This window comes from Rana temporaria, unplaced genomic scaffold (assembly GCF_905171775.1).
Source record: "Rana temporaria unplaced genomic scaffold, aRanTem1.1, whole genome shotgun sequence".
Taxonomy (NCBI): Eukaryota; Metazoa; Chordata; class Amphibia; order Anura; family Ranidae; genus Rana; species Rana temporaria.
Genome location: NW_024404525.1, coordinates 5,503 through 29,609, shown reverse-complemented (window position 1 = coordinate 29,609; position 24,107 = coordinate 5,503). Strand labels below are relative to the sequence as shown.

Sequence of the window (24,107 nt, the reverse complement as noted above, 5' to 3'; positions counted from 1 at the left end):
GTGGGCTTAGGCCCCGCCCCTTCTAATGCAAAGCATACACCTGTACCTGTGTAGGAGGAGGGACAACATCTTCTGGAGGAACTCTGCATACAACACAAGTGGCTCATCTCTAAGTGTGGCCCCCGCTTGGTCCTGGGCATTGATGAGCACGCCTTGGGGCAAAGTGTTACTCCTGTGCTAGGATGAGTGACCCTGACCCCCACCTGGCGAAAGGGGTGGGGGTAGTCCTCTCGTGTGACCCAGAACTTGGCCCCCAACATGTTAATAGAAAGCATGGAGGAAAGGTCCATCATCAGCCAATGTCACCATTCTACTACCCGGAGGAGGAGATCAGGATTATTTTCACATATTATGATTGTTTATAACAGAGAATATCAGTGTTATAAGAACCATTATTAATGAATGACATAGATTCACTCAGTGTGTATTGTTGTGATTGGCCAGGTCAGTACCATGTGATCCCTGTGACCAATCACAGAGATCACGTAGTACACAATGAATGGCATGAATCATAGCCATCCATTGTGTACAATTGTCATGTGATCTGCAGTGATTGCTCACTGCGATCACATGGTACAGGCAGCGGGCCGGTACACTGATCTGTTATCCTCTGTGTCCGGTGGATACGAGTGACAGATCATGCCGGGGGGGGAGGGGCATGGGGCATGTGATGTCATGCAAAGTCCACCCAGGATAACAGTTCTCCCGCCCCAGCCATCATTTTACAATAGGCTGAGCAGGAAGGGGTTAATCTTTATGACTGAGACCCTTCCATGCAGAAACGCGTCGGTTTTCTGTGATTTTCTATCCCTGTGGATGGATTCAGAAAAGGGAGATGTGACTGCTGCTCTCTGAGGTGCCGATCGATTTCCTTATTTCCTGCTCATGATTGAAGCTCTTCGGACGGGGGATTTCACAATGTATGGATGATGTCATCCCACATGACCCCGCCTTCTTCCTCTTTCACCGACCAAGAGAACATATCCAGTAAATGCTCCTTGATGAGCACATTGGTGGATCCAGCTCAGCCTCGCACCCCCTTGTTGTAGCGTCACCCCCAACGCTGTCTAAGTGCTTTCCTCAGATCAACGCCATAAAAAGGATTTCTGAGGTAAGTGGATTTATTGGAATACTCTTAGCTGCTCTGCTGGCTACATTTCTTTGTTTGACAACCCATCGAGTTCTGATATAAAGGTGTGATGTACATAGAGGGCATGGGCTGCTGACATTGTGGGGAGACCCCCTAGTTCTCTCCCCCAACACCTCTTATATTTCCCATACTTCTCTCCTAACCACCCCCCCCCCCGCACCCTGTGACCTGTCCCTGTTATATGCTTTTCTACCTCATCCATTCCCATTCATTTAAAAAGCATGTCTAGGTAGTGTCCTAATCCTTGGGGGCGTCCTAATCCTGGGAGTGTCCTAATCCTTGGGGGCGTCCTAATCCTGGGGGGTCCTAATCCTGGGGGTGTCCTAATCCTGGGAGTGTCCTAATCCTTGGGGGTTCTAATCCTGGGGGGTCCTAATCCTTGGGGGTAATAATCCTGGGAGTGTCCTAATCCTGGGGGTGTCCTAATCCTGGGGCATCCTTATCCTGGGGGTGTCTTAATCCTTGGGGTGTCCTAATCTTGAGAGGTGTCCTAATCATGGGGGTGTCCTAATCCTGGGGGCATCCTAATCCTGGGGGTGTTCTAATCCTGAGGGCATCCTGATATTGGGGGTTACTTAATTTTGGGAGCGTCCTTATTTGGGGTGTCCTAATCCTGGGAGTGTCCTAATCCTGGGGGTGTCCTAATCCTGGGGTATCCTAATCCTGGGGTATCCTTATCCGGGGGTGTCCTTATCCGGGAGTGTCCTAATCCTGGAGTATCCTTTTCCGGGGATGTGCTTACTTGGGGGTGTCCTAATCCTGGGGGTGTTCCAAATCCTGGTGTGTCCTAATCCTGGGAGTACTTTGTCGCAGTAAGTGGGCTTAGCACTATATGACTATATAGTGTGACCAAACCCCCGTATTTTTGAATATGTTCAGGTGTTTTTAACTTGCCTTGCAGGATAAATGTCATTTTTGCATGTGTGCGCTATAATCTGTTTTGTACTAATCCTGGGAGTGTCCTTATCATGGGAGTGTTTTAATCCTAGGTGTGTCTCAATCCTGGGGGTGTCCTAATCCTGGGGTATCCTAATCCTGGGGGCGTCCTAATCCTGGGAGTGTCCTAATCCTGGGGGCGTCCTAATCCTGGGGGCGTCCTAATCCTGGGAGTGTCCTAATCCTGGGAGTGTCCTAATCCTGGGGGCATCCTAATCCTGGGAGTGTCCTAATCCTGAGGGTCGTCCTAATCCTGGGAAACTCCTAATCCTGGGGGCGTCCTAATCCTGGGAGTGTCCTAATTCTGGGGGCAAATCGGAGTCATCACTCCATCACAATGGCTTCAGCTTGTAGCTGAGATTTTTCCGCCCCCATCCATCAGATTGGGGGTACAGACTCTGGAACCAGCGTTCTGATAAATCTGATGCTCATAGAGGAGATATTACCCCCCGGCCTGCAGGCCCCCAAAACCACAAACCAGGGTGGTGATGGTGAAGACCTTGTCCTTACCAACATGGAGACAGGGAGCTTTGCTGGATGGGGGTCTCCCCTGGCAAGGCACCCCCCCATGTTGGGGGTGTGTGATCTGGGATGTTTGGTGGGAGGGGTGAAGTGTTGTCATTTTGCCAACCTCCTGAAGGGAAATTCACTGACAGCACCATTTCTTTTACTGACACAGCACATGATACATGTCCTAATACTGGGAGTGTCCTAATCCTGGGAGTGTCCTAATCCTGGGAGTGTCCTAATACTGGGAGTGTCCTAATCCTGGGAGTGTCCTTATCCTGGGAGTGTCCTAATCCTGGGAGTGTCCTAATACTGGGAGTGTCCTAATCCTGGGAGTGTCCTTATCCTGGGAGTGTCCTAATCCTGGGTGTGTCTCAATCCTGGGAGTGTCCTTATCCTGGGAGTGTCCTAATCCTGGGAGTGTCCTAATCCTGGGAGTGTCCTTATCCTGGGAGTGTCCTAATCCTGGGAGTGTCTTAATCCTGGGGAGTGTCCTAATCCTGGGGGTGTCCTTATCCTGGGGGCATCCTAATCCTGGGGTGTCCTAATCCTGGGAGTGTCCTTATCCTGTGGGTGTCCTAATCCTGGGAGTGTCCTAATCCTGGGAGTGTCCTTATCCTGTGGGTGTCCTAATCCTGGGAGTGTCCTAATCCTGGGGAGTGTCCTAATCCTGGGGAGTGTCCTAATCCTGGGGGTGTCCTAATCCTGGGGGTGTCCTTATCCTGGGGGTGTCCTAATCCTGGGAGTGTCCTAATCCTGGGGAGTGTCCTAATCCTGGGGGTATCCTTATCCTGGGAGTGTCCTAATCCTGGGAGTGTCCTTATCCTGGGAGTGTCCTAATCCTGGGTGTGTCTCAATCCTGGGAGTGTCCTTATCCTGGGAGTGTCCTAATCCTGGGAGTGTCCTAATCCTGGGAGTGTCCTTATCCTGGGAGTGTCCTAATCCTGGGAGTGTCTTAATCCCGGGGAGTGTCCTAATCCTGGGGGTGTCCTTATCCTGGGGGCATCCTAATCCTGGGGTGTCCTAATCCTGGGAGTGTCCTTATCCTGTGGGTGTCCTAATCCTGGGAGTGTCCTAATCCTGGGAGTGTCCTTATCATGTGGGTGTCCTAATCCTGGGAGTGTCCTAATCCTGGGGGCGTCCTAATCCTGGGGAGTGTCCTAATCCTGGGGGTGTCCTAATCCTGGGGAGTGTCCTTATCCTGGGGGTGTCCTTATCCTGGGGGTGTCCTAATCCTGGGAGTGTCCTAATCCTGGGGAGTGTCCTAATCCTGGGGGTATCCTTATCCTGGGGGTGTCCTAATCCTGGGGTGTCCTAATCCTGGGGAGTGTCCTAATCCTGGGGGCATCCTAATTCTGGGGTGTCCTAATCCTGGGAGTGTCCTTATCCTGGGAGTGTCCTAATCCTGGGGAGTGTCCTAATCCTGGGGGTGTCCTAATCCTGGGGGTGTCCTTATCCTGGGGGTGTCCTTATCCTGGGGGTATCCTTATCCTGGGGTGTCCTAATCCTGGGAGTGTCCTTATCCTGTGGGTGTCCTAATCCTGGGAGTGTCGTAATCCTGGGGGCGTCCTAATCCTGGGGAGTGTCCTAATCCTGGGAGTGTCCTTATCCTGTGGGTGTCTTAATCCTGGGAGTGTCCTAATCCTGGGAGTGTCCTTATCCTGTGGGTGTCCTAATCCTGGGAGTGTCCTAATCCTGGGGGCGTCCTAATCCTGGGGAGTGTCCTAATCCTGGGGGTGTCCCAATCCTGTGGGTGTCCTAATCCTGGGGGTGTCCTAATCCTGGGGGTCCTAATCCTGGGGGTGTCCTAATCCTGGGTGTCCTAATCCTGGGAGTGTCCTAATCCTGGGGGCGTCCTAATCCTGAGGGGGTTCCTAATCCTGGGAGTGTCCTAATCCTGGGGGTCCTAATCCTGGGGGTGTCCTAATCCTGGGAGTGTCCTAATCCTGGGGAGTGTCCTAATACTGGGAGTGTCCTAATCCTGAGGGTCCTAATCCTGAGGGGTGTCCTAATCCTGGGGGTCCTAATCCTGAGGGGGGTCCTAATCCTGAGGGTCCTAATCCTGAGGGGTGTCCCAATCCTGAGGGAGTTCCTAATCCTGAGGGTATTCCTAATCCTGAGTGGTTTTGGTGGTCTGTAGGCGGGGCCTTATCAGAATCTGGAATTCCCATTCAACAATGGGGCCCCCAGATCACAGCCCCCCATGTGAATGAGTTTGGGGTACCCCTACTTATTCACCAAAAAAAGTGCAAAGTAAATAACACACAAAATCTGACAAGAAACCGTGGGTTTTTTTCCCGACGGAATCTCGGCTGAAACTTGTGTTGTAAATACGGTCACACCAAATTCCGACCGTCAGGAACGCGGTGACGTACAACACTGCAACAAGCCGAGAAAAATGAAGTCCAATGCTTCAGAGCATGCGTGTTTTTTTTGTGCGTCGGAATTGCATACAGACGATCGGAATTTCCTCCAAGAACTTTTCTTGTCGGAAAGTTTGAGAACCGGCTCTCCAATTTTTCTTGGCCGAAATTCCGACGGAAAATTTCCGATAGAGCCGACACACGGTCAGAATTTCTGACCAAAAGCTCACATCGGACTTTTCGATCGTGTGTACACAGCATACAACTCCCTGACCAATCGGGTCTCAGGACCCCGCGTCTTGATTGGCCGAGAGGAGAAGCAGGAAGACATTAGTGAATATTATTTCGGTATTGTCACACAACTGGGTGGGCTCAGGGTGCTCACACAATTGGGGTGATCTGAGGGGTGAAGGTGCAGGAATTGGGGTGATCTGAGGGGTGAAGGTCCAGGAATTGGGGAGATCTGAGGGGTGAAGGTTCAGGAATTGGGGTGATCTGAGGGGTGAAGGTCCAGGAATTGGGGAGATCTGAGGGGTGGAGGTGCAGGAATTGGGGAGATCTGAGGGATGAAGGTCCAGGAATTGGGGAGATCTGAGGGGTGGAGGTCCAGGAATTGGGGAGATCTGAGGGGTGAAGGTCCAGGAATTGGGGAGATCTGAGGGATGAAGGTCCAGGAATTGGGGTGATCTGAGGGGTGAAGGTCGAGGAATTGGGGAGATCTGAGTGGTGAAGGTCTAGGAATTCGGGAGATCTGAGGGGTGAAGGTGCAGGAATTGGGGTGATCTGAGGGATGAAGGTCCAGGAATTGGGGAGATCTGAGTGGTGAAGGTCCAGGAATTGGGGAGATCTGAGGGGTGAAGGTGCAGGAATTGGGGTGATCTGAGGGGTGAAGGTGCAGGAATTGGGGTGATCTGAGGGGTGAAGGTCCAGGAATTGGGGAGATCTGAGTGGTGAAGGTCCAGGAATTGGGGTGATCTGAGGGGTGGAGGTGCAGGAATTGGGTAGATCTGAGGGGTGAAGGTGCAGGAATTGGGGAGATCTGAGGGATGGAGGTCCAGGAATTGGGGAGATCTGAGGGGTGAAGGTCCAGGAATTGGGGAGATCTGAGGGGTGAAGGTGCAGGGATTGGGGACATCTGAGGGGTGGAGGTCCAGGAATTGGGGTGATCTGAGGGGTGAAGGTCCAGGAATTGGGGAGATCTGAGGGGTGGAGGTGCAGAAATTGGGGATATCTGAGGGGTGAAGGTGCAGGAATTGGGGAGATCTGAGGGGTGAAGGTTCAGGAATTGGAGTGATCTGAGGGGTGGAGATGCAGGAATTGGGGTGATCTGAGGGGTGAAGGTCCAGGAATTGGGGAGATCTGAGGGGTGGAGGTGCAGGAATTGGGGAGATCTGAGGGATGAAGGTCCAGGAATTGGGGAGATCTGAGGGGTGGAGGTCCAGGAATTGGGGAGATCTGAGGGGTGAAGGTCCAGGAATTGGGGAGATCTGAGGGATGAAGGTCCAGGAATTGGGGTGATCTGAGGGGTGAAGGTCGAGGAATTGGGGAGATCTGAGTGGTGAAGGTCCAGGAATTGGGGAGAACTGAGGGGTGAAGGTGCAGGAATTGGGGTGATCTGAGGGATGAAGGTCCAGGAATTGGGGAGATCTGAGTGGTGAAGGTCCAGGAATTGGGGAGATCTGAGGGGTGAAGGTGCAGGAATTGGGGTGATCTGAGGGGTGAAGGTGCAGGAATTGGGGTGATCTGAGGGGTGAAGGTCCAGGAATTGGGGAGATCTGAGTGGTGAAGGTCCAGGAATTGGGGTGATCTGAGGGGTGGAGGTGCAGGAATTGGGTAGATCTGAGGGGTGAAGGTGCAGGAATTGGGGAGATCTGAGGGATGGAGGTCCAGGAATTGGGGAGATCTGAGGGGTGAAGGTCCAGGAATTGGGGAGATCTGAGGGGTGAAGGTGCAGGGATTGGGGAGATCTGAGGGGTGGAGGTCCAGGAATTGGGGTGATCTGAGGGGTGAAGGTCCAGGAATTGGGGAGATCTGAGGGGTGAAGGTGCAGGAATTGGGGAGATCTGAGGGGTGAAGGTCCAGGAATTGGGGAGATATGAGGGGTGAAGGTCCAGGAATTGGGGAGATCTGAGGGGTGAAGGTGCAGGAATTGGGGAGATCTGAGGGGTGGAGGTGCAGGAATTGGGGAGATCTGAGGGATGAAGGTCCAGGAATTGGGGTGATCTGAGGGGTGGAGGTCCAGGAATTGGGGAGATCTGAGGGGTGAAGGTCCAGGAGTTGGGGACATCTGAGGGGTGAAGGTGCAGGGATTGGGGAGATCTGAGGGATGAAGGTCCAGGAATTGGGGAGATCTGAGGGGTGGAGGTCCAGGAATTGGGGAGATCTGAGGGGTGAAGGTCCAGGAGTTGGGGAGATCTGAGGGGTGAAGGTCCAGGAATTGGGGAGATCTGAGGGGTGAAGGTCCAGGAGTTGGGGAGATCTGAGGGGTGAAGGTCCAGGAATTTGGGAGATCTGAGGGGTGAAGGTGCAGGAATTGGGGAGATCTGAGGGGCGAAGGTCCAGGAATTGGGGAGATCTGAGTGGTGAAGGTCCAGGAATTGGGGTGATCTGAGGGGCAAAGGTGCAGGAATTGGGGTGATCTGAGGGGTGAAGGTGCAGGAATTGGGGAGATCAGACATTGCATGTGATTTGGGAAGCGGCACTAAGGCTTCATGTTGTAGTGTGGAGCTCTTCTCCTCTATCCGATCGATGTGGATGGTGATCATACGTTTCGGTGGGGGAAGCTCTGCTCACCTCGTTATGGTGCGATTGTCTTTTCTGATATTTATTAGCGCTGAGGTTGTTTCATTATTTGAATTGGTTTCGGGTAACTTATCCTGGACAGATTTGTTGGATGTTGAAGTTTCGTACTCCTGACTTCATTTGCCGCTTTTCCAGGTGCTGAGATTGGACACAACGGAGACCATGGAGACCATCAAGTGTGTAGTAGTCGGGGACGGAGGTGTCGGGAAAACTTGCCTCCTCATGTGTTACCAAACCAACACCTTCCCTGAGGAGTTCTACCCCAGGGTGCTCGAAAACTACACTGTCCAGATTACAGTGGATGGAAAAACCGTGAGTCTGAACCTGTGGGACACGCACGGCAATGAAGAGCCCGACCGAATAAGGCCATTGGTTTACCCCAAGACCAACGTCGCCATCATCTGCTTCTCCATCGCCAGTACTCCATCTTACGAGAACGTCAAGTACAAGTGGTATCCTGAAGTGAGCCACCATTGTCCTAACATTCCCATCCTCCTGGTGGACACCAAGAAGGATCTGAGGACCGACCCGAATGTCATCAACAAGCTAAAGGAGAAGAACCAGCTACCGATCTCCCACCAACAAGGGGTCAGCCTGTCCCGGGAAATTGATGCAGCGAAGTACATGGAGTGCTCAGCGCTGAACCAAGATGGTGTCCAAGAAGTTTTCTCCGAGTCAGTGAGAGCCGTTCTCAGCCCAGTAAAAAAGAAGAGTCCATGTGTCTTACTGTGAGAAGAAGATTCCTCCGAGATCCGGTCAGCGGGACCTCCTTGTGTTGATCTCAGATCACGTGACTTTGTCCTGAGGAACCACAACCTACGTAGATCTCAAGGACCAAAAATGTCAGACTCTTCTATGTGTTCCTTATCTAAAATGTTGATTAGACCAAAGAAACCCCCAGATGGAGATGAATATTTCAGACCTCCAGCAATATCTTCTATGTTTTTGTCTCTTCCGACAAGTGCGCCAACATCTTCAAGGGCCCCAACTTAGCCAGCAGAAGACTAACCTTAAAGGGCCCCAACTTAGCCAGCAGAAGACTAACCTTAAAGGGCCCCAACTTAGCCAGCAGAAGACTAACCTTAAAGGGCCCCAACTTAGCCAGCAGAAGACTAACCTTAAAGGGCCCCAACTTAGCCAGCAGAAGACTAACCTTAAAGGGCCCCAACTTAGCCAGCAGAAGACTAACCTTAAAGACTGTACACAAAGGACCTTCTATGAGCGCAATGTACAGCATATTGATATTTCTCTATTTCCAGAAGGCCCAGGCCTAACTTCCTCCCTCGGGTGTCCTTGGCCCTTATCGGCGTTCTGTTGTTGGCCTTCGCTGCTCATTTATTGAGGAGAACTTCAGGTTATTTTCCGGTTTGGTTTGAACTTAAGGTGTCCCTCTAACCATCTCAGGTGAAGTCTTATTATAGTATAATCTATGAGGAAATCCTTGTTCTTATTCTCTGCTTGTCTGAACATTACTTGTTAATAAAGTTTCTTACTTTTCCACAACGTCTCGAGTCTCATTTCCGGGAGATCCTAAAATATGATCACAAATCATTAATCTCTACCTATTGATGTGCATTCCCGAGGTGTCAGTGGTGGGAGGTCTTTCCCAAGGTCAAGGTAAGAACAGAAGACCCAACATAACCAGAGGCCCCTGCGGGGTTAGCGCTACACTGATATGCAGCAAAGCCTGATCTGCGCCCCCTTGTGGTTTCTGGAGAACTTTGTCACCATTTCTGCTCCATGTTGTCCTCACTGAGAAGTTCTTCCCATCCCCCGACTCCCTTTGTATTGTTATGTACGGGAAAGAGTCTTGTGTGACTTCATCCATATTATTAGTGACATCACCTCGGGTCCCATTCCTGGGGACTTGATGAATGGGAGGTCGTCCTTGTGTTAGGACTGTGGATATCTAGTGGAGTCTAAGAGGAGGAGACGTTGCCATGGGGAACCACAGGAGGAAAGAGCAACCAGTGGTTGGCATGGTACCTGGTTGGGTGACGGGTCCCCTGGTAGCGAGGGGGTTCAGTGCTCCGTCTCCACTGGTCACCGGGAGAGGAAGAGCGGCGTGGAGATCTATGGCTTGGTCACTTGGTACGTAAGGCAAGGGTGTATGAAGTCCATGCTGTGTGTTCAGTGGGGCACCATTCTGTTACAGGGAGTGAGAGGTATGCTGATTGGTGGAGTGGGCTTAGGCCCCGCCCCTCCTAATGCAAAGCATACACCTGTACCTGTGTAGGAGGAGGGACAACATCTTCTGGAGGAACTCTGCATACAACACAAGTGGCTCATCTCTTAGGCCCCATACACACGATAGAATCCATCCGCTGAAAAATCCCAGCGAATGGGTTTCAGCGGATAGATCCTATGGTGTGTACACTCCAGCGGATCTGTTTCCGCGGATATTTATCCCCTGGGATGGATTCCAGCAGATCGAATATTTGCTGACATGCCAAGCAAATCTATCCGCTGGAATCCATCCCAACGGATGGATCCGCTGGTCTGTATAGACTCACCGGATCCATCCGTCCGAAGGGATCCCCCGCATGCGTCGTAATGATTTGACGCATGCGTGGAATTCCTTATATGACAGCGTCGCGCACGTCGCCGCGTCATTATCGCGGCGACGGCGCGACACGTCATCGCCAGAGGATTTCGGCGCGGATTTCAATGCGATGGTGAGTACACTCCATCACATAGAAATCCGCGCAAATCCTCGAGAGGATTTATCCGCGGAAACGGTCCGCTGGACCGTATTCACGGATAAATCCTCTCGTGTGTATGGGGCCTAAGTGTGGCCCCCGCTTGGTCCTGGGCATTGATGAGCACGCCTTGGGGCAAAGTGCTAGGATGAGTGACCCTGACCCCCACCTGGCGTAAGGGGGGGGGGTAGTCCTCTCGTGTGACCCAGAACTTGGCACCCAACAAGTTGATAGGAAGCATGGAGGAAAGGTCCATCATCAGCCAATGTCACCATTCTACTACCCGGAGGAGGAGATCAGGATTATTTTCACATATTATGATTGTTTATAACAGAGAATATCAGTGTTATAAGAACCATTATTAATTAATGACATAGATTCACCCAGTGTGTATTGTTGTGATTGGCTGTGATTGGCCAGGTCAGTACCATGTGATCCCTGTGACCAATCACAGAGATCACATAGTACACAATGAATGGCATGAATCATAGCCATCCATTGTGTACAATTGTCATGTGATCTGCAGTGATTGCTCACTGCGATCACATGGTACAGGCAGCGGGCCGGTACACTGATCTGTTATCCTCTGTGTCCGGTGGATACGAGTGACAGATCATGCCGGGGGGGGGAGGGGCATGGGGCAAGTGATGTCATGCAAGTCCACCCAGGATAACAGTTCTCCCGCCCCAGCCATCATTTTACAATAGGCTGAGCAGGAAGGGGTTAATCTTTATGACTGAGACCCTTCCATGCAGAAACGCGTCGGTTTTCTGTGATTTTCTATCACTGTGGATGGATTCAGAAAAGGAAGATGTGACTGCTGCTCTCTGAGGTGCCGATCGATTTCCTTATTTCCTGCTCATGATTGAAGCTCTTCGGACGGGGGATTTCACAATGTATGGATGATGTCATCCCACATGACCCCGCCTTCTTCCTCTTTCACCGACCAAGAGAACATATCCAGTAAATGCTCCTTGATGAGCACATTGGTGGATCCAGCTCAGCCTCGCACCCCCTTGTTGTAGCGTCACCCCCAACGCTGTCTAAGTGCTTTCCTCAGATCAACGCCATAAAAAGGATTTCTGAGGTAAGTGGATTTATTGGAATACTCTTAGCTGCTCTGCTGACTAAATGTCTTTGCTTGGCAACCCATCGAGTCCTGATATAAAGGTGTGATGTACATAGAGGGCATGGGCTGCTGACATTGTGGGGAGACCCCCTAGTTCTCTCCCCCCACACCTCTTATATTTCCCATACTTCTCTCCTAAACCCCCCCCCCCGCACCCTGTGACCTGTCCCTGTTATATGCTTTTCTACCTCATCGATTACCATTCATTTAAAAAGCATGTCTAGGTAGTGTCCTAATCCTTGGGGGTTCTAATCCTGGGGGTGTCTTAATCCTTGGGGGCTATAATCCTGGGGATGTCCTAATCTTGAGGGGGGTCCTAAACCTGGGAGTGTCCTAATCCTGGGGGTGTTCTAATCCTGGGGGTATACTAATACTGGGGTGTCCTAATCCTGGGGCATCCTAATCCTGGGGCATCCTTATCCTGGGGGTGTCCCATACCTGGGGGCATCCTAATCCTGGGGCATCCTAATCCAGGGGGCATCCTAATCTTGGGGGTGTCCTGATCCTGAGGGTATCCTAATATTGGGGGCGAATTTATTTTGGGAGCGTCCTTATCCAGGGCGTCCTAATCCTGGGGGTGTCCTAATCCTGGGGGTGTCCTAATCCTGGGTTATCCTAATCCTGGGGTATCCTTATCCGGAGGTGTCCTTATCCGGGGGGTGTCCTAATCCTGGGAGTGTCCTAATCCTGGGGGTGTTCCGAATCCTGGGGTTTCCTAATCCTGGGAGTGTCCTTATCATGGAAGTGTTTTAATCCTAGGTGTGTCTCAATCCTGGGGGGTGTCCTAATCCTGGGGTATTCTAATCCTGGGGCATCCTAATCCTGGGGCTTCCTAATCTTGGGGGCGTCCTAATCCTGGGGGTGTCCTAATCCTGGGTGTGTCCTAATCCTGGGAGTGTCCTAATCCTGGGGGTGTCCTAATCCTGGGGTATTCTAATCCTGGGCGTCCTAATCCTGGGGTTGTCCCAATCCTGGAGCGTGCTAATCCTGGGAGTGTCCTAATCCTGGGAGTGTCCTAATCCTGGGGACATCCTAATCCTGGGAGTGTCCTAATCCTGGGAGTGTCTCAATCCTGGGAGTGTCCTTATCCTGGGAATGTCCTAATCCTGGGGACATCGTAATCCTGGGGAGTGTCCTAATCCTGGGTGTGTCTCAATCCTGGGAGTGTCCTTATCCTGGGAGTGTCCTTATCCTGGGAGTGTCCTAATCCTGGGGGCATCCTAATCATGGGGAGTGTCCTAATCCTGGGGAGTGTCCTCATCCTTGAGATGTCCTTATCCTGGGGGCATCCTAATCCTGGGGTGTCCTAATCCTGAGAGTGTCCTAATCCTGGGAGTGTCCTTATCCTGTGGGTGTCCTAATCCTGGCGGCGTCCTAATCCTGGGAGTGTCCTAATCCTGTGGGTGTCCTAATCCTGGGAGTGTCCTAATCCTGGGGGCATCCTAATCCTGGGGAGTGCCCTAATCCTGGGGGTGTCCTTATCCTGGGGGCGTCCTAATTCTGGGGGTGTCTTAATCCTCGGAGTGTCCTAATCCTAAGGCGGTCTAATCCGGGGGGGTGTACTAATCCTGGGGGTGTCCCAATCCTGGGGTTGTCCTAATCCTGGAGGTGTCCTAATCCTGGGGGTGTCCTAATCCTGGGGATGTCCTAATACCGGAACTGTCCTAATCATGGGGGTGTCCCAATCCTGGGGGGTCCTGATCCTGGGGGTGTCCTAATTCTGGGGCATGTCCTTATCCTGGGAGTGTCCTAATCCTGAGGGTGTCCTTATTTTGGGGGCATCCTAATCCTGGGAGCGTCCTAATCCTGGGGGCATCCTAATCTTGGGAGTGTCCTAATCCTGAGGGTGTCCTTATTTTGGGGGCATCCTAATCCTGGGAGCGTCCTAATCCTGGGGGCATCCTAATCCTGGGAGTGTCCTAATCCTGGGGGCGTCCTAATCTTGGGAGTGTCCTAATCCTGAGGGTGTCCTAATCCTGGGAGTCTCCTAATCCTGGGGGCGTCCTAATCCTGGGAGTGTCCTAATCCTGGGAGTGTCCTAATCCTAGGAGTGTCCTAATCCTGGGGGCGTTCTAATCTTGGGAGTGTCCTAATTCTGGGAGTGTCCTAATCCTGGGAGTGTCCTTATCCTGGGGCGTCCTAATCCTGGGGGGCTCCTAATCCTGGGGAGTGTCCTAATATTAGGGTGTCATAATCCTGGGGGCATCCTAACCCTGGGAGTGTCCTAACCCTGAGGGTGTCCTAATCTTGGGGTGTCCTAATCTGGGGGGTGTACTAACCCTGGGAGTGTCCTAATCCTGAGTTTGTCCTAATCCTGGGGGTGTCCCAATCCTGGGGGTGTCCTAATCCTGGGAGTGTCCTAATCCTGGGCAGTGTCCTAATCCCTACATCAGAGTCTGCAGAGTTTGAAGTGTCAGTAAATGTCATGTGTTGTGTCAGTAAAATAAATGGTGCTGTCAGTGAATTTCCCTTCAGGAGGTTGGCAAAATGGCAACACTTCACCCCCCCACCAAACATCCCAGATCACACCCCCCCAACATGAGGGGGTGCCTTTCCAGGGGAGACCCCCATCCAGCAAAGCTCCCTGTCTCCATGTTGGTAAGGACAAGGTCTTCACCCCACCCCCCTGACCTGAGGTATTGGGGGTCTGCAGGCCGGGGGGGGTAATATCTCCTCTATGAACATCAGAATTATCAGAACGCTGGTTCCAGAGTCTGTACCCCAATCTGATGGATGGGGGGCGGTAAAATCTCAGCTACAAGCTGAAGTCATTGTGATGGAGTCTTCTCCTCGCTTTAAAGAGTTGGGGGTTCTTCTTTATTCAAATGACTCCGACTTCCACTAGAGGAGTGAGACTCTGCAGTGTTTTGGGGAGATTTGTGTGGTGACAACAGATTGCTCGGCACTTTATGAGGGCGGACAGTGCAGTCACCATACAATCCAATACATGGAGATCTTGCCGGATGGTTGTCCCTCCCCCGCCTATAAGAAGTATTGGTTTTGGGTAACTTATCCTGGACAGGTCGAAGTTTCGTACTCCTGACTTCATTTGTCTCTTTTCCAGGTGCTGAGATTGGACACAACGGAGACCATGGAGACCATCAAGTGTGTGGTAGTCGGGGACGGAGCTGTGGGGAAAACTTGCCTCGTCGTTTGTTACACAACCAATTCCTACCCCGAGGAGTACATCCCCACCGTGATTGAACCCTACAATGCCCAGATTACAGTGGATGGAAAAGCCGTGAGCCTGAACCTGTGGAACACGGCCGGCCAGGATGAGTATAGGTCTCTAAGAGCGTTAGTTTACCCCGAGACCAACGTGGCCATCATCTGCTTCGACATTTCCGGTCCGTCATCATACGAGAGAGTACAGAACTACTGGTATCCCGAAGTCACCCACCATTGTCCCAACATTCCCATCCTCCTGGTGGGCACCAAGAAAGATCTAAGGACCAACCCGGATGTCATCAACAGGCTGAATAAGGAGAACCAGCTACCGATCTCCTACCAACAAGGGGTCAACCTGTCCCGGCAAATTGACGCGGTGAAGTACATGGAGTGCTCAGCGCTGAACCAAGATGGCATCCAAGAAGTTTTCTCAGAGTCAGTGAGAGCCGTTCTCGGCCCAGTAAAAAAGAAGAGTCCATGTGTCTTACAGTGAGAAGAAGATTCCTCCGAGATCTGGTCAGTGGTTCCTCCTTGTGTTGATCTCAGATCACATGACTTTGTCCTGAAGAACCACAACCTACGTAGATCTCAAGGACTGGAAATTACAGACTCTTCTATGTGTTCCTTATCTAAAATGTCCATTAGACCAAAGAAACCCCCAGATGGAGATGAATATTTCAGACCTCCAGCAATATCTTCCATGGTTTTGTCTCTTCTGACAAGTGCGCCAACATCTTCAAGGGCCCCAACTTAGCCGGCAGAAGACTAACCTTAAAGGGCCCCAACTTAGCCATCAGAAGACTAACCTTAAAGGGCCCCAACTTAGCCAGCAGAAGACTAACTTTAAAGGGCCCCAACTAAACCAGCAGAAGACTAAACTTAAAGGGCCCCAACTAAGCCAGCAGAAGACTAACCTTAAAGGGCCCCAACTTAGCCAGCAGAAGACTAACCTTAAAGGGCCCCAACTAAGCCAGCAGAAGACTAACCTTAAAGGGCCCCAACTAAGCTAGCAGAAGACTAACCTTAAAGGGGCCCAATTAAGCCAGCAGAAGACTAACCTTAAAGGGCCCCAACTTAGCCAGCAGAAGACTAACCTTAAAGGGCCCCAACTTAGCCGGCAGAAGACTAACCACTCAACCAAGAAGGCGTCCAAGAAGTTTTCTCAGAGTCAGTGAGAGCCGTTCTCGGCCCAGTAAAAAAGAAGAGTCCATGTGTCTTACTGTGAGAAGAAGATTCCTCCAAGATCTGGTCACTGTGACCTCCTTGTGTTGATCTCAGATCACATGACTTTGTCCTGAAGAACCACAACCTACGTAGATCTCAAGGATTACAGACTCTTCTATGTGTCCCTTATCTAAAATGTCCATTGGACCAAAGAAACCCCCAGATGGAGATGAATATTTCAGACCTCCAGCAATCTCTTCCATGGTTTTGTCTCTTCTGACAAGTGCGCCAACATCTTCAAGAGCCCCAACTTAGCCGGCAGAAGACTAACCTTAAAGGGCCCCAACTTAGCCAGCAGAAGACTAACCTTAAAGACTGTAAACCAAGGACCTTCTATTGAGCGCAATTTACGGCAAATTCATATTTCTCTGTTTCCAGAAGGTTGTGAGAATATAATTAGCCAGATTCAGAAAGATTGGCTTAAGTTTGCGCGGGCGTAGCGTATCTCAAATACACTACGCCGCCGTAACTTAGAGAGGCAGGCACTGTATTCACAAAGAACTTGCGTCCTAAGTTACAGCATCGTAGTGTAAATGGCGTAAGCCTGCTTAATTCAAAGTAGGCTGGTAGTGGGCATGTTGTATGCTAATGAATCGTGACCCCACGTAAATGACGTGCCTAACGAACGGCGCATGCGCCGTCCGTGGACGTATCCCAGTGCGCATGCTCAAAATCACGTTGCAAATAATCAATGCTTTCGACATGAACGTAACTTACGCCCAGCCCCATTCACGTACGACTTATGCAAACGACATGAAATTCGACGGCTGTTCCGACGTCCATACTTAACATTGGCTGCGCCATCTTTTTGGTGGTTTATCTTTACGTCTGAAAAACGCCTTAGGTAAAGAGCGTATCGGGCGCAAGTACCTTCGTGAATAGGCGTATCTTGCTGATTTACATATTCTAGTCGTAAATTAGCGTACACGCCCCTAGCGGCCAGCGTAAATATGCAGCTAAGATACGACGGCGTAGGAGACTTACACCGGTCATATCTTAGCAACATTTAAGCGTATCTCAGTTTGAGAATACGCTTAAAGATATGACGGCGCAGATTCGGACTTACTACGGCGTATCAGTCTTACTGAATTTTCTAATTTAGAATTTTCTAATTTAGAATTTTCTAATTTAGAATTTTCTAATTTAGAATTTTCTATTTTTAAAATTTCCGAAATTTTCAAATTTCCGATTTTTGGAAATTAGAATTTCTGATCATTTAAATTTTGGAAATTTGAAAATTTAAAAATTAGAAATGTCAAAATTAGAAATTTTGAAATTCGAAGTTTTGAAATTCGAAATTTTGAAATTTTGAAAATTCTGAGATTGGAAAATTCGGAGATTGGAAAATTCAGAGATTAGAAAATTCGAAATTCGGAGATTAGAAAATGAAAAAATTTGGGAATCCAGAAATTAAAAATTTACCAAATTTTTGAATTCCAAATATTCAAACTTACCGAATTTCCGAAAATGCAAAAAAATGTATGTAACGAAAACAAATTTTTCGGCAGTGCCGAATGTCTATAATCCTCCATGTTGTCCTTCCTTACCATTTCAGCTCTATTTTCGAACATCCCATAATAGTTCTTTGCCCCGAATCATAACGGCTGAATATGTGATTAGCTAATAAAATGTTCTCATTGATGAAGATAAAGTCGCACTTTGTGAACTTTCATCGTATTGCCACATCTTCCTGGAGCCGCTCTCTTGGCAAAGTCCTCAGATCTGGTGACGTGATGTTTGTATTCTGATTGGACGATGAGACAAAACACTCGGAGTGATGAAGTACGTTTGTCTCGGTGAGGTCGTTATTCCCAGATGAATCTGAAAGGATTCCGGTGACACCGCGATCGATTGTGACTGACCGCCGTCTTCTAATAATCAAGATATTTGTGGTTTCTGGAGGAATCCCCCCTCCCTCTTTCCTCACAGCAAACACACTCACGCATCCCATAATATTTGAGGCAGACACCACAATAGACAATAGAATACAGTCACACCCCAAACCATCCCAGCAAAGAGTCCACAACACACACTATATACAGCATTGGGTCTGACTAGCACAGATCATAGTGGGGTTCTCGGCCCCCTGTACCCCTATTAGAGACACAGGGGGATCTACACATAAGAGGGTCGGGGGAGCTGGACAAGGAGCCTCCAGAATCTCCAGGGTAAGCTGAGTCCCACAACCCCCCACCCAAAGTGACTCCCGTCACAAATCTCCCCTTTCGGTGGGAGACTAACACAGGAGGAGACCCCAGACGGGTTGACTCTGAAGTTAGTCAGTAGATCCAGCCCCCCAATGCCGGTACCCACACAGTACCCCAAATAAATTGCTCCAAACAGAGCATTACTCACCCCGCCAACCTCTGCCTCTCTCAGAGAACATACCCGCCGCTGGGGAGAGGCCTGGACTGGCCCTTCCCCCCTGGAGTCTTTTCACCCGCTGGAGAGAAGACAGGGTGACTGGGCTCAGTCCGTCATGTTGTTGGGGATCTGGGCCAACTGCCCCCCATCCCTGGGGTATACCAGTGGAGACTGAAGTCCCATCCACTTTTGCTTGGAGAGCAAGGCTGACATCCTCCTGTCTCAGTGCCGCACCATTTTCTAGGGTTGTGTCAGTGAAGACGGAAGTCCCATCCACTACCACAGGAACCCCCTCTTCTGTTAGTGGGGGGCAGAGGCCGGCAGTACTCTACTCCGTTGCCACCAGTTCTGCTGGGTGTAGGAGCTTCCCTACATCATCTGCTCCAGCTCTCTGCTTGGGAGAGAGGCCGACTGCCCCGGCTCCCCGGAAGTGTGGAGTTGTTGTCAGTAGTGGGCAGAGGTTGGTAGCACTCTTCCCTGTTACCAGCACTTCAGCTGGGTTGGTGTCAGTGAAGACGGAAGTCCCATCCACTACCCCAGGAATTATTTTGCATGAAATTTTGCGTTTTACACTGTAGGCCAGCAATCCTGAGGAATAACTCCCTTCAATCCGTCCGATCACCAGAGTCTAGTAGATAAAGATTGAAAAACAAAATGGCAAATGATAATATAATAAATAATTATAAAAAATAATAATATAATTCTAATAAAAATTATTCAATAATGGAATCAAATCAAAATCCCTGAAATTTACAGAATTGTCGCTGTCATTACTTTTATGTTTTTATGATGAATTTCCCCACAAATCGTATCGCGCAATTCCGCAAGTGATTATAATTTATTATCACTGGGGTAGATTCAGGTACATTTGCGCATTTATTACGGAGGCGCAGCGCACCGTTTTGCCGCTGCGCCTCCGTAAATTACCTGCGCTACCCTTGATTCACGGAGCAGCAGCTCCGTAAATTGCGTGGGCGCTCCGGCAAAATGCCCGGCGTAAGCGCGCGCAATTTAAATGATCCCGTAGGGGGCGTGGATCATTAAAATTAGGCGCGTTCCCGCGCCGAGCGTAGTGCGCATGCTCCGTCGGGAAACTTTCCAGACGTGCATTGCGGTAAATGACGTCAGAAGGACGTCATTTGCTTCAAAGTGAACGTGAATGGCGTCCAGCGCCATTCACAATTCACTTACGCAAACGACGTATTTTTCAAATTTCGCGACGCGGGAACGACGGGTATACGTAGCATTGGCTGCCCCTGCTAATAGCAGGAGCAGCCTTACGCGGAACCCGACGAACGCAAACGACGTAAACTGCGTACGCAGGGCTCGCGTAGGGTTGTGAATCGGCGTTAGTATGCAATTTGCATACTATACGCTGACCACAACGGGAGCGCCCCCTAGCGGCCATCGCAAGAATGCAGCCTAAGATATGCGGGCATAAGAGCCTTATACCGCGCATATCTTAGGCTGCAGTCGGCGTAACGAGCTTTCTGAATCAGGAGCATTCGATACGCCAGCGCAACTAAGCAATTGCGCTGCGTAACTATGGTTACGCAGACGCAATTGCTTTTTGAATCTACCCCACTGTTTTCTAGCTGCTCTAAAACCACTTTTGACATTAAGGGACACTTTTGGTTGCTATGGACAATCTCCAGTTTCCAGGCAGAAAGAACAATGGGGTAGATTCAGAGAGCAATTACACCGGAGTATCCATAGATACGCAGCGTAATTGCTAAGTAGCGCCGGCGTATCGACTTTCTGTATTCAGAAAGCTCGATACGCCGACTGCAGCCTAAGAGACGACTGGCATAAGTCTTTTACGCCGTTGTATCTTAGGCTGCATTCTTACGCTGGCCGCTAGGTGGCGCTCCCATAGATGTCAGCGTACAGTATGCAAATTACATACTCACGCCGATTCACAACCGTACGCGCGCCCTGCGGTAGTTTTTTACGTCGTTTGTGTACGTCGTTTTCGTCGTAAGGCTGCTCCTGCTATTAGGAGGCGCAGCCAATGTTAAGTACAGCAGTCGTTCCCGCGTCGCGATTTCAAAATTTTGCGTCGTTTGCGTAAGTCGTCCGTGAATGGCGCTGGACGCCATTTACGTTCACGTTGATACCAATGACGTCCTTGCGACGTCAATTACCGCAATGCGCGTTGGGAAATTTTAGGGACGGCGCATGCGCGGTACGTTCGGCGCGGGAACGCGCCCAATTTAAATGATCCACGCCCCCTACGGGATCATTTGAATTACGCGCGCTTACGCCGGCTCCTTTTAAGCTACGCCGCCGCAACTTACGGAGCAAGTGCTTTGTGAATCAAGCACTTGCCCGTAAAACTTGCGGAGGCGTAGCGTAAATGTCGTTCGTTACGCCGCCGCAGTTTTGCGCGCCCCTACCTGAATCCACCCCACTATTTATTATATAAAAGCACATGCAGGACACAGGACAGACCACTAGGGGGGGACAAAGGGGGTGTGTCATTATTTCATGCAGGACACGGGACAGACCACTAGGGGGGGACAAAGGGGGTGTGTCATTATTTCATGCAGGACACGGGACAGACCACTAGGGGGGGACAAAGGGGGTGTGTCATTATTTCATGCAGGACACGGGACAGACCACTAGGGGGGGACAAAGGGGGTGTGTCATTATTTCATGCAGGACACGGGACAGACCACTAGGGGGGGACAAAGGGGGTGTGTCATTATTTCATGCAGGACACGGGACAGACCACTAGGGGGGGACAAAGGGGGCGTGTCATTATTTCATGCAGGACACGGGACAGACCACTAGGGGGGGACAAAGGGGGTGTGTCATTATTTCATGCAGGACACGGGACAGACCACTAGGGGGGGACAAAGGGGGTGTGTCATTATTTCATGCAGGACACGGGACAGACCACTAGGGGGGGACAAAGGGGGTGTGTCATTATTTCATGCAGGACACGGGACAGACCACTAGGGGGGGACAAAGGGGGTGTGTCATTATTTCATGCAGGACACGGGACAGACCACTAGGGGGGGACAAAGGGGGCGTGTCATTATTTCATGCAGGACACAGGACAGACCACTAGGGGGGGACAAAGGGGGTGTGTCATTATTTCATGCAGGACACGGGACAGACCACTAGGGGGGGACAAAGGGGGCGTGTCATTATTTCATGCAGGACACGGGACAGACCACTAGGGGGGGACAAAGGGGGTGTGTCATTATTTCATGCAGGACACGGGACAGACCACTAGGGGGGGACAAAGGGGGTGTGTCATTATTTCATGCAGGACACGGGACAGACCACTAGGGGGACAAAGGGGGTGTGTCATTATTTCATGCAGGACACGGGACAGACCACTAGGGGGGGACAAAGGGGGCGTGTCATTATTTCATGCAGGACACGGGACAGACCACTAGGGGGGGACAAAGGGGGTGTGTCATTATTTCATGCAGGACACGGGACAGACCACTAGGGGGGGACAAAGGGGGCGTGTCATTATTTCATGCAGGACACAGGACACACCACTAGGGGGGGACAAAGGGGGTGTGTCATTATTTCATGCAGGACACGGGACAGACCACTAGGGGGGGACAAAGGGGGGCGTGTCATTATTTCATGCAGGACACAGGACACACCACTAGGGGGGGACAAAGGGGGTGTGTCATTATTTCATGCAGGACACGGGACAGACCACTAGGGGGGGACAAAGGGGGTGTGTCATTATTTCATGCAGGACACGGGACAGACCACTAGGGGGGGACAAAGGGGCGTGTGTCATTATTTCATGCAGGACACTGGACAGACCACTAGGGGGGGACAAAGGGGGCGTGTCATTATTTCATGCAGGACACAGGACAGACCACTAGGGGGGGACAAAGGGGGCGTGTCATTATTTCATGCAGGACACAGGACACACCACTAGGGGGGGACAAAGGGGGCGTGTCATTATTTCATGCAGGACACGGGACAGACCACTAGGGGGACAAAGGGGGGTGTCATTATTTCATGCAGGACACAGGACAGACCACTAGGGGGGGACAAAGGGGGCGTGTCATTATTTCATGCAGGACACGGGACAGACCACTAGGGGGGGACAAAGGGGGTGTGTCATTATTTCATGCAGGACACGGGACAGACCACTAGGGGGGGACAAAGGGGGCGTGTCATTATTTCATGCAGGACACGGGACAGACCACTAGGGGGGGACAAAGGGGGTGTGTCATTATTTCATGCAGATCTATTGCACACCTCCCAACTTTCTGAGATGGGAATGAGGGACACCTATCAGCAAAAGTATGCAGGTATAGGACACGCCCCTTGCCACACCCCCTTAAAGGAGAATTGTACAAAAAATAAAAGATTGGTTACACCCACAAGGGATTTTTTACCACAAATATTCTTTTATATCGTCTTTTGGAATTTACAAATGTAGCGATTTAGAGATCGGAGGAAAGGTTTAGCGCCGGGAAACACTTTCTGATCGATAAAAAGTGCGTTTTATATCCAATTATACGGCCAGATTCGCGTAGAGATGCGCCGTCGTAACTCGGAATCTGCGCCGTCGTACATTTAGGCGTATTCTAAAACGGAGATAAGCTTAAATGCTGCTAAGATACGACCGCCGGCGCCGTCGTATCTTAGCTGTCTGTTTACGCCGGCCGCTAGGGGCGTGTACGCTGATTTACGCCTAGAATGCGTAAATCAGCGAGATACGCCTATTCACGAACGTACGCCCGGCCGTCGCAGTAAACATACGCCGTTTACATAAGGCGATTTCAGGCGTAAAGTTTAGTCCAACAAAAAGATGGCGCAGCCAATGTTACGTATGGCCGTCGGAACCGCGTCGAATTTTGAAATTTTTACGTCGTTTGCGTCAGTCGTCCGTGAACGGGGGCTGGGCGTAATTTACGTTCACGCCGAAACCAATGACGTCCTTGCGGCGTAATTTGGAGCAATGCGCTCTGGGATACGTCCACGCCGTTCGTTCAAAATGTCAATCACGTCGGGTCGCGATGCATTAGCATAAAACACGCCCCCCTCTTCACAATTTGAATTAGGCGCGCTTAGGCCGGCCCCATTTACGCTGCGCCGCCGTAACTTAGGAGGCAAGTGCTTTGTGAATACGGGACGCGCCTCGCTGACTTACGGCGGCGCAGCGTATATGCGATACGCTACGCCTGCCTAACGTTAGGCGCGGGTACGTGAATCCAGCTAATAGAGACCAGGCCAAAATAAGGGACAAATCAGGGACACGCCCCCTCTCTCACCTTCCCCCCAAAAAAGGGGGGGCGGGGCTAATGTAGTTTCGGGGTTGTTGGGAATTTGGCGGCGGGTTATTTGTCAGGTGAATGCGCCGCTGTCACTCCCTCTGCATGAGTCGCGTGCGTAGAAGGAAAGGGGCGGAGTCGCTATCTGGAGAGTGAAGGTCACACCGGTCCCTACCGCTGGGTTCCGGAGAAGGAGGAGGAGCCAAGGTGGGCGGGGACAGAAGTGCTGCACTAGGCGCAGGCCTCGCTCCCGGCCTCACTGTCTGAGAGTAAATTGTAAGACGCCAGGCAGCGCCGGCCTCTAGCAACCAGTCCCGGAAATGTAGTAATTAGTTAGTGGGGGGTGGGGTGTCCTCTATTTCATTGTATTGTCCCGGAATGAAGGTGCCCGGGACCCGGGTCACACATGTCACTTGCGGGACAGTCCCGGGCAATCCGGGGACACGTGGGCCCCCTAGAGGAAAGCTATTGTATGTATTGTGTATGTGGCGCCTATCTCCCCTCCCC

General features: G+C 50.9%; 2 protein-coding genes across 3 annotated transcripts; both read left to right on the top strand.

Annotated features, from left to right (window-relative positions):
* Positions 1-618: 618 nt before the first annotated feature.
* Positions 619-15,632, top strand: LOC120922127 (rho-related GTP-binding protein RhoG-like). 2 transcript variants are annotated; one of them, XM_040334601.1, is made up of 3 exons: positions 619-1,111; positions 7,894-8,497; positions 15,266-15,632. In XM_040334601.1, exons 1-2 carry the CDS (start codon positions 992-994, stop codon positions 8,488-8,490), a joined length of 717 nt encoding a protein of 238 aa, XP_040190535.1. In that variant the 5' UTR covers positions 619-991; the 3' UTR covers positions 8,491-8,497; positions 15,266-15,632. The 2 variants fall into 2 exon arrangements, with proteins under 2 accessions (XP_040190535.1, XP_040190534.1); XM_040334600.1 differs by lacking the exon at positions 15,266-15,632 and having other exon boundaries at positions 621-1,111; positions 7,894-8,788.
* Positions 11,124-15,272, top strand: LOC120922129 (rho-related GTP-binding protein RhoG-like). Its single transcript, XM_040334602.1, has 2 exons — positions 11,124-11,544; positions 14,651-15,272. The coding sequence occupies exons 1-2, from the start codon at positions 11,425-11,427 to the stop codon at positions 15,245-15,247; spliced, it is 717 nt and encodes a 238-aa protein (XP_040190536.1). The 5' UTR covers positions 11,124-11,424; the 3' UTR covers positions 15,248-15,272.
* Positions 15,633-24,107: the final 8,475 nt, after the last annotated feature.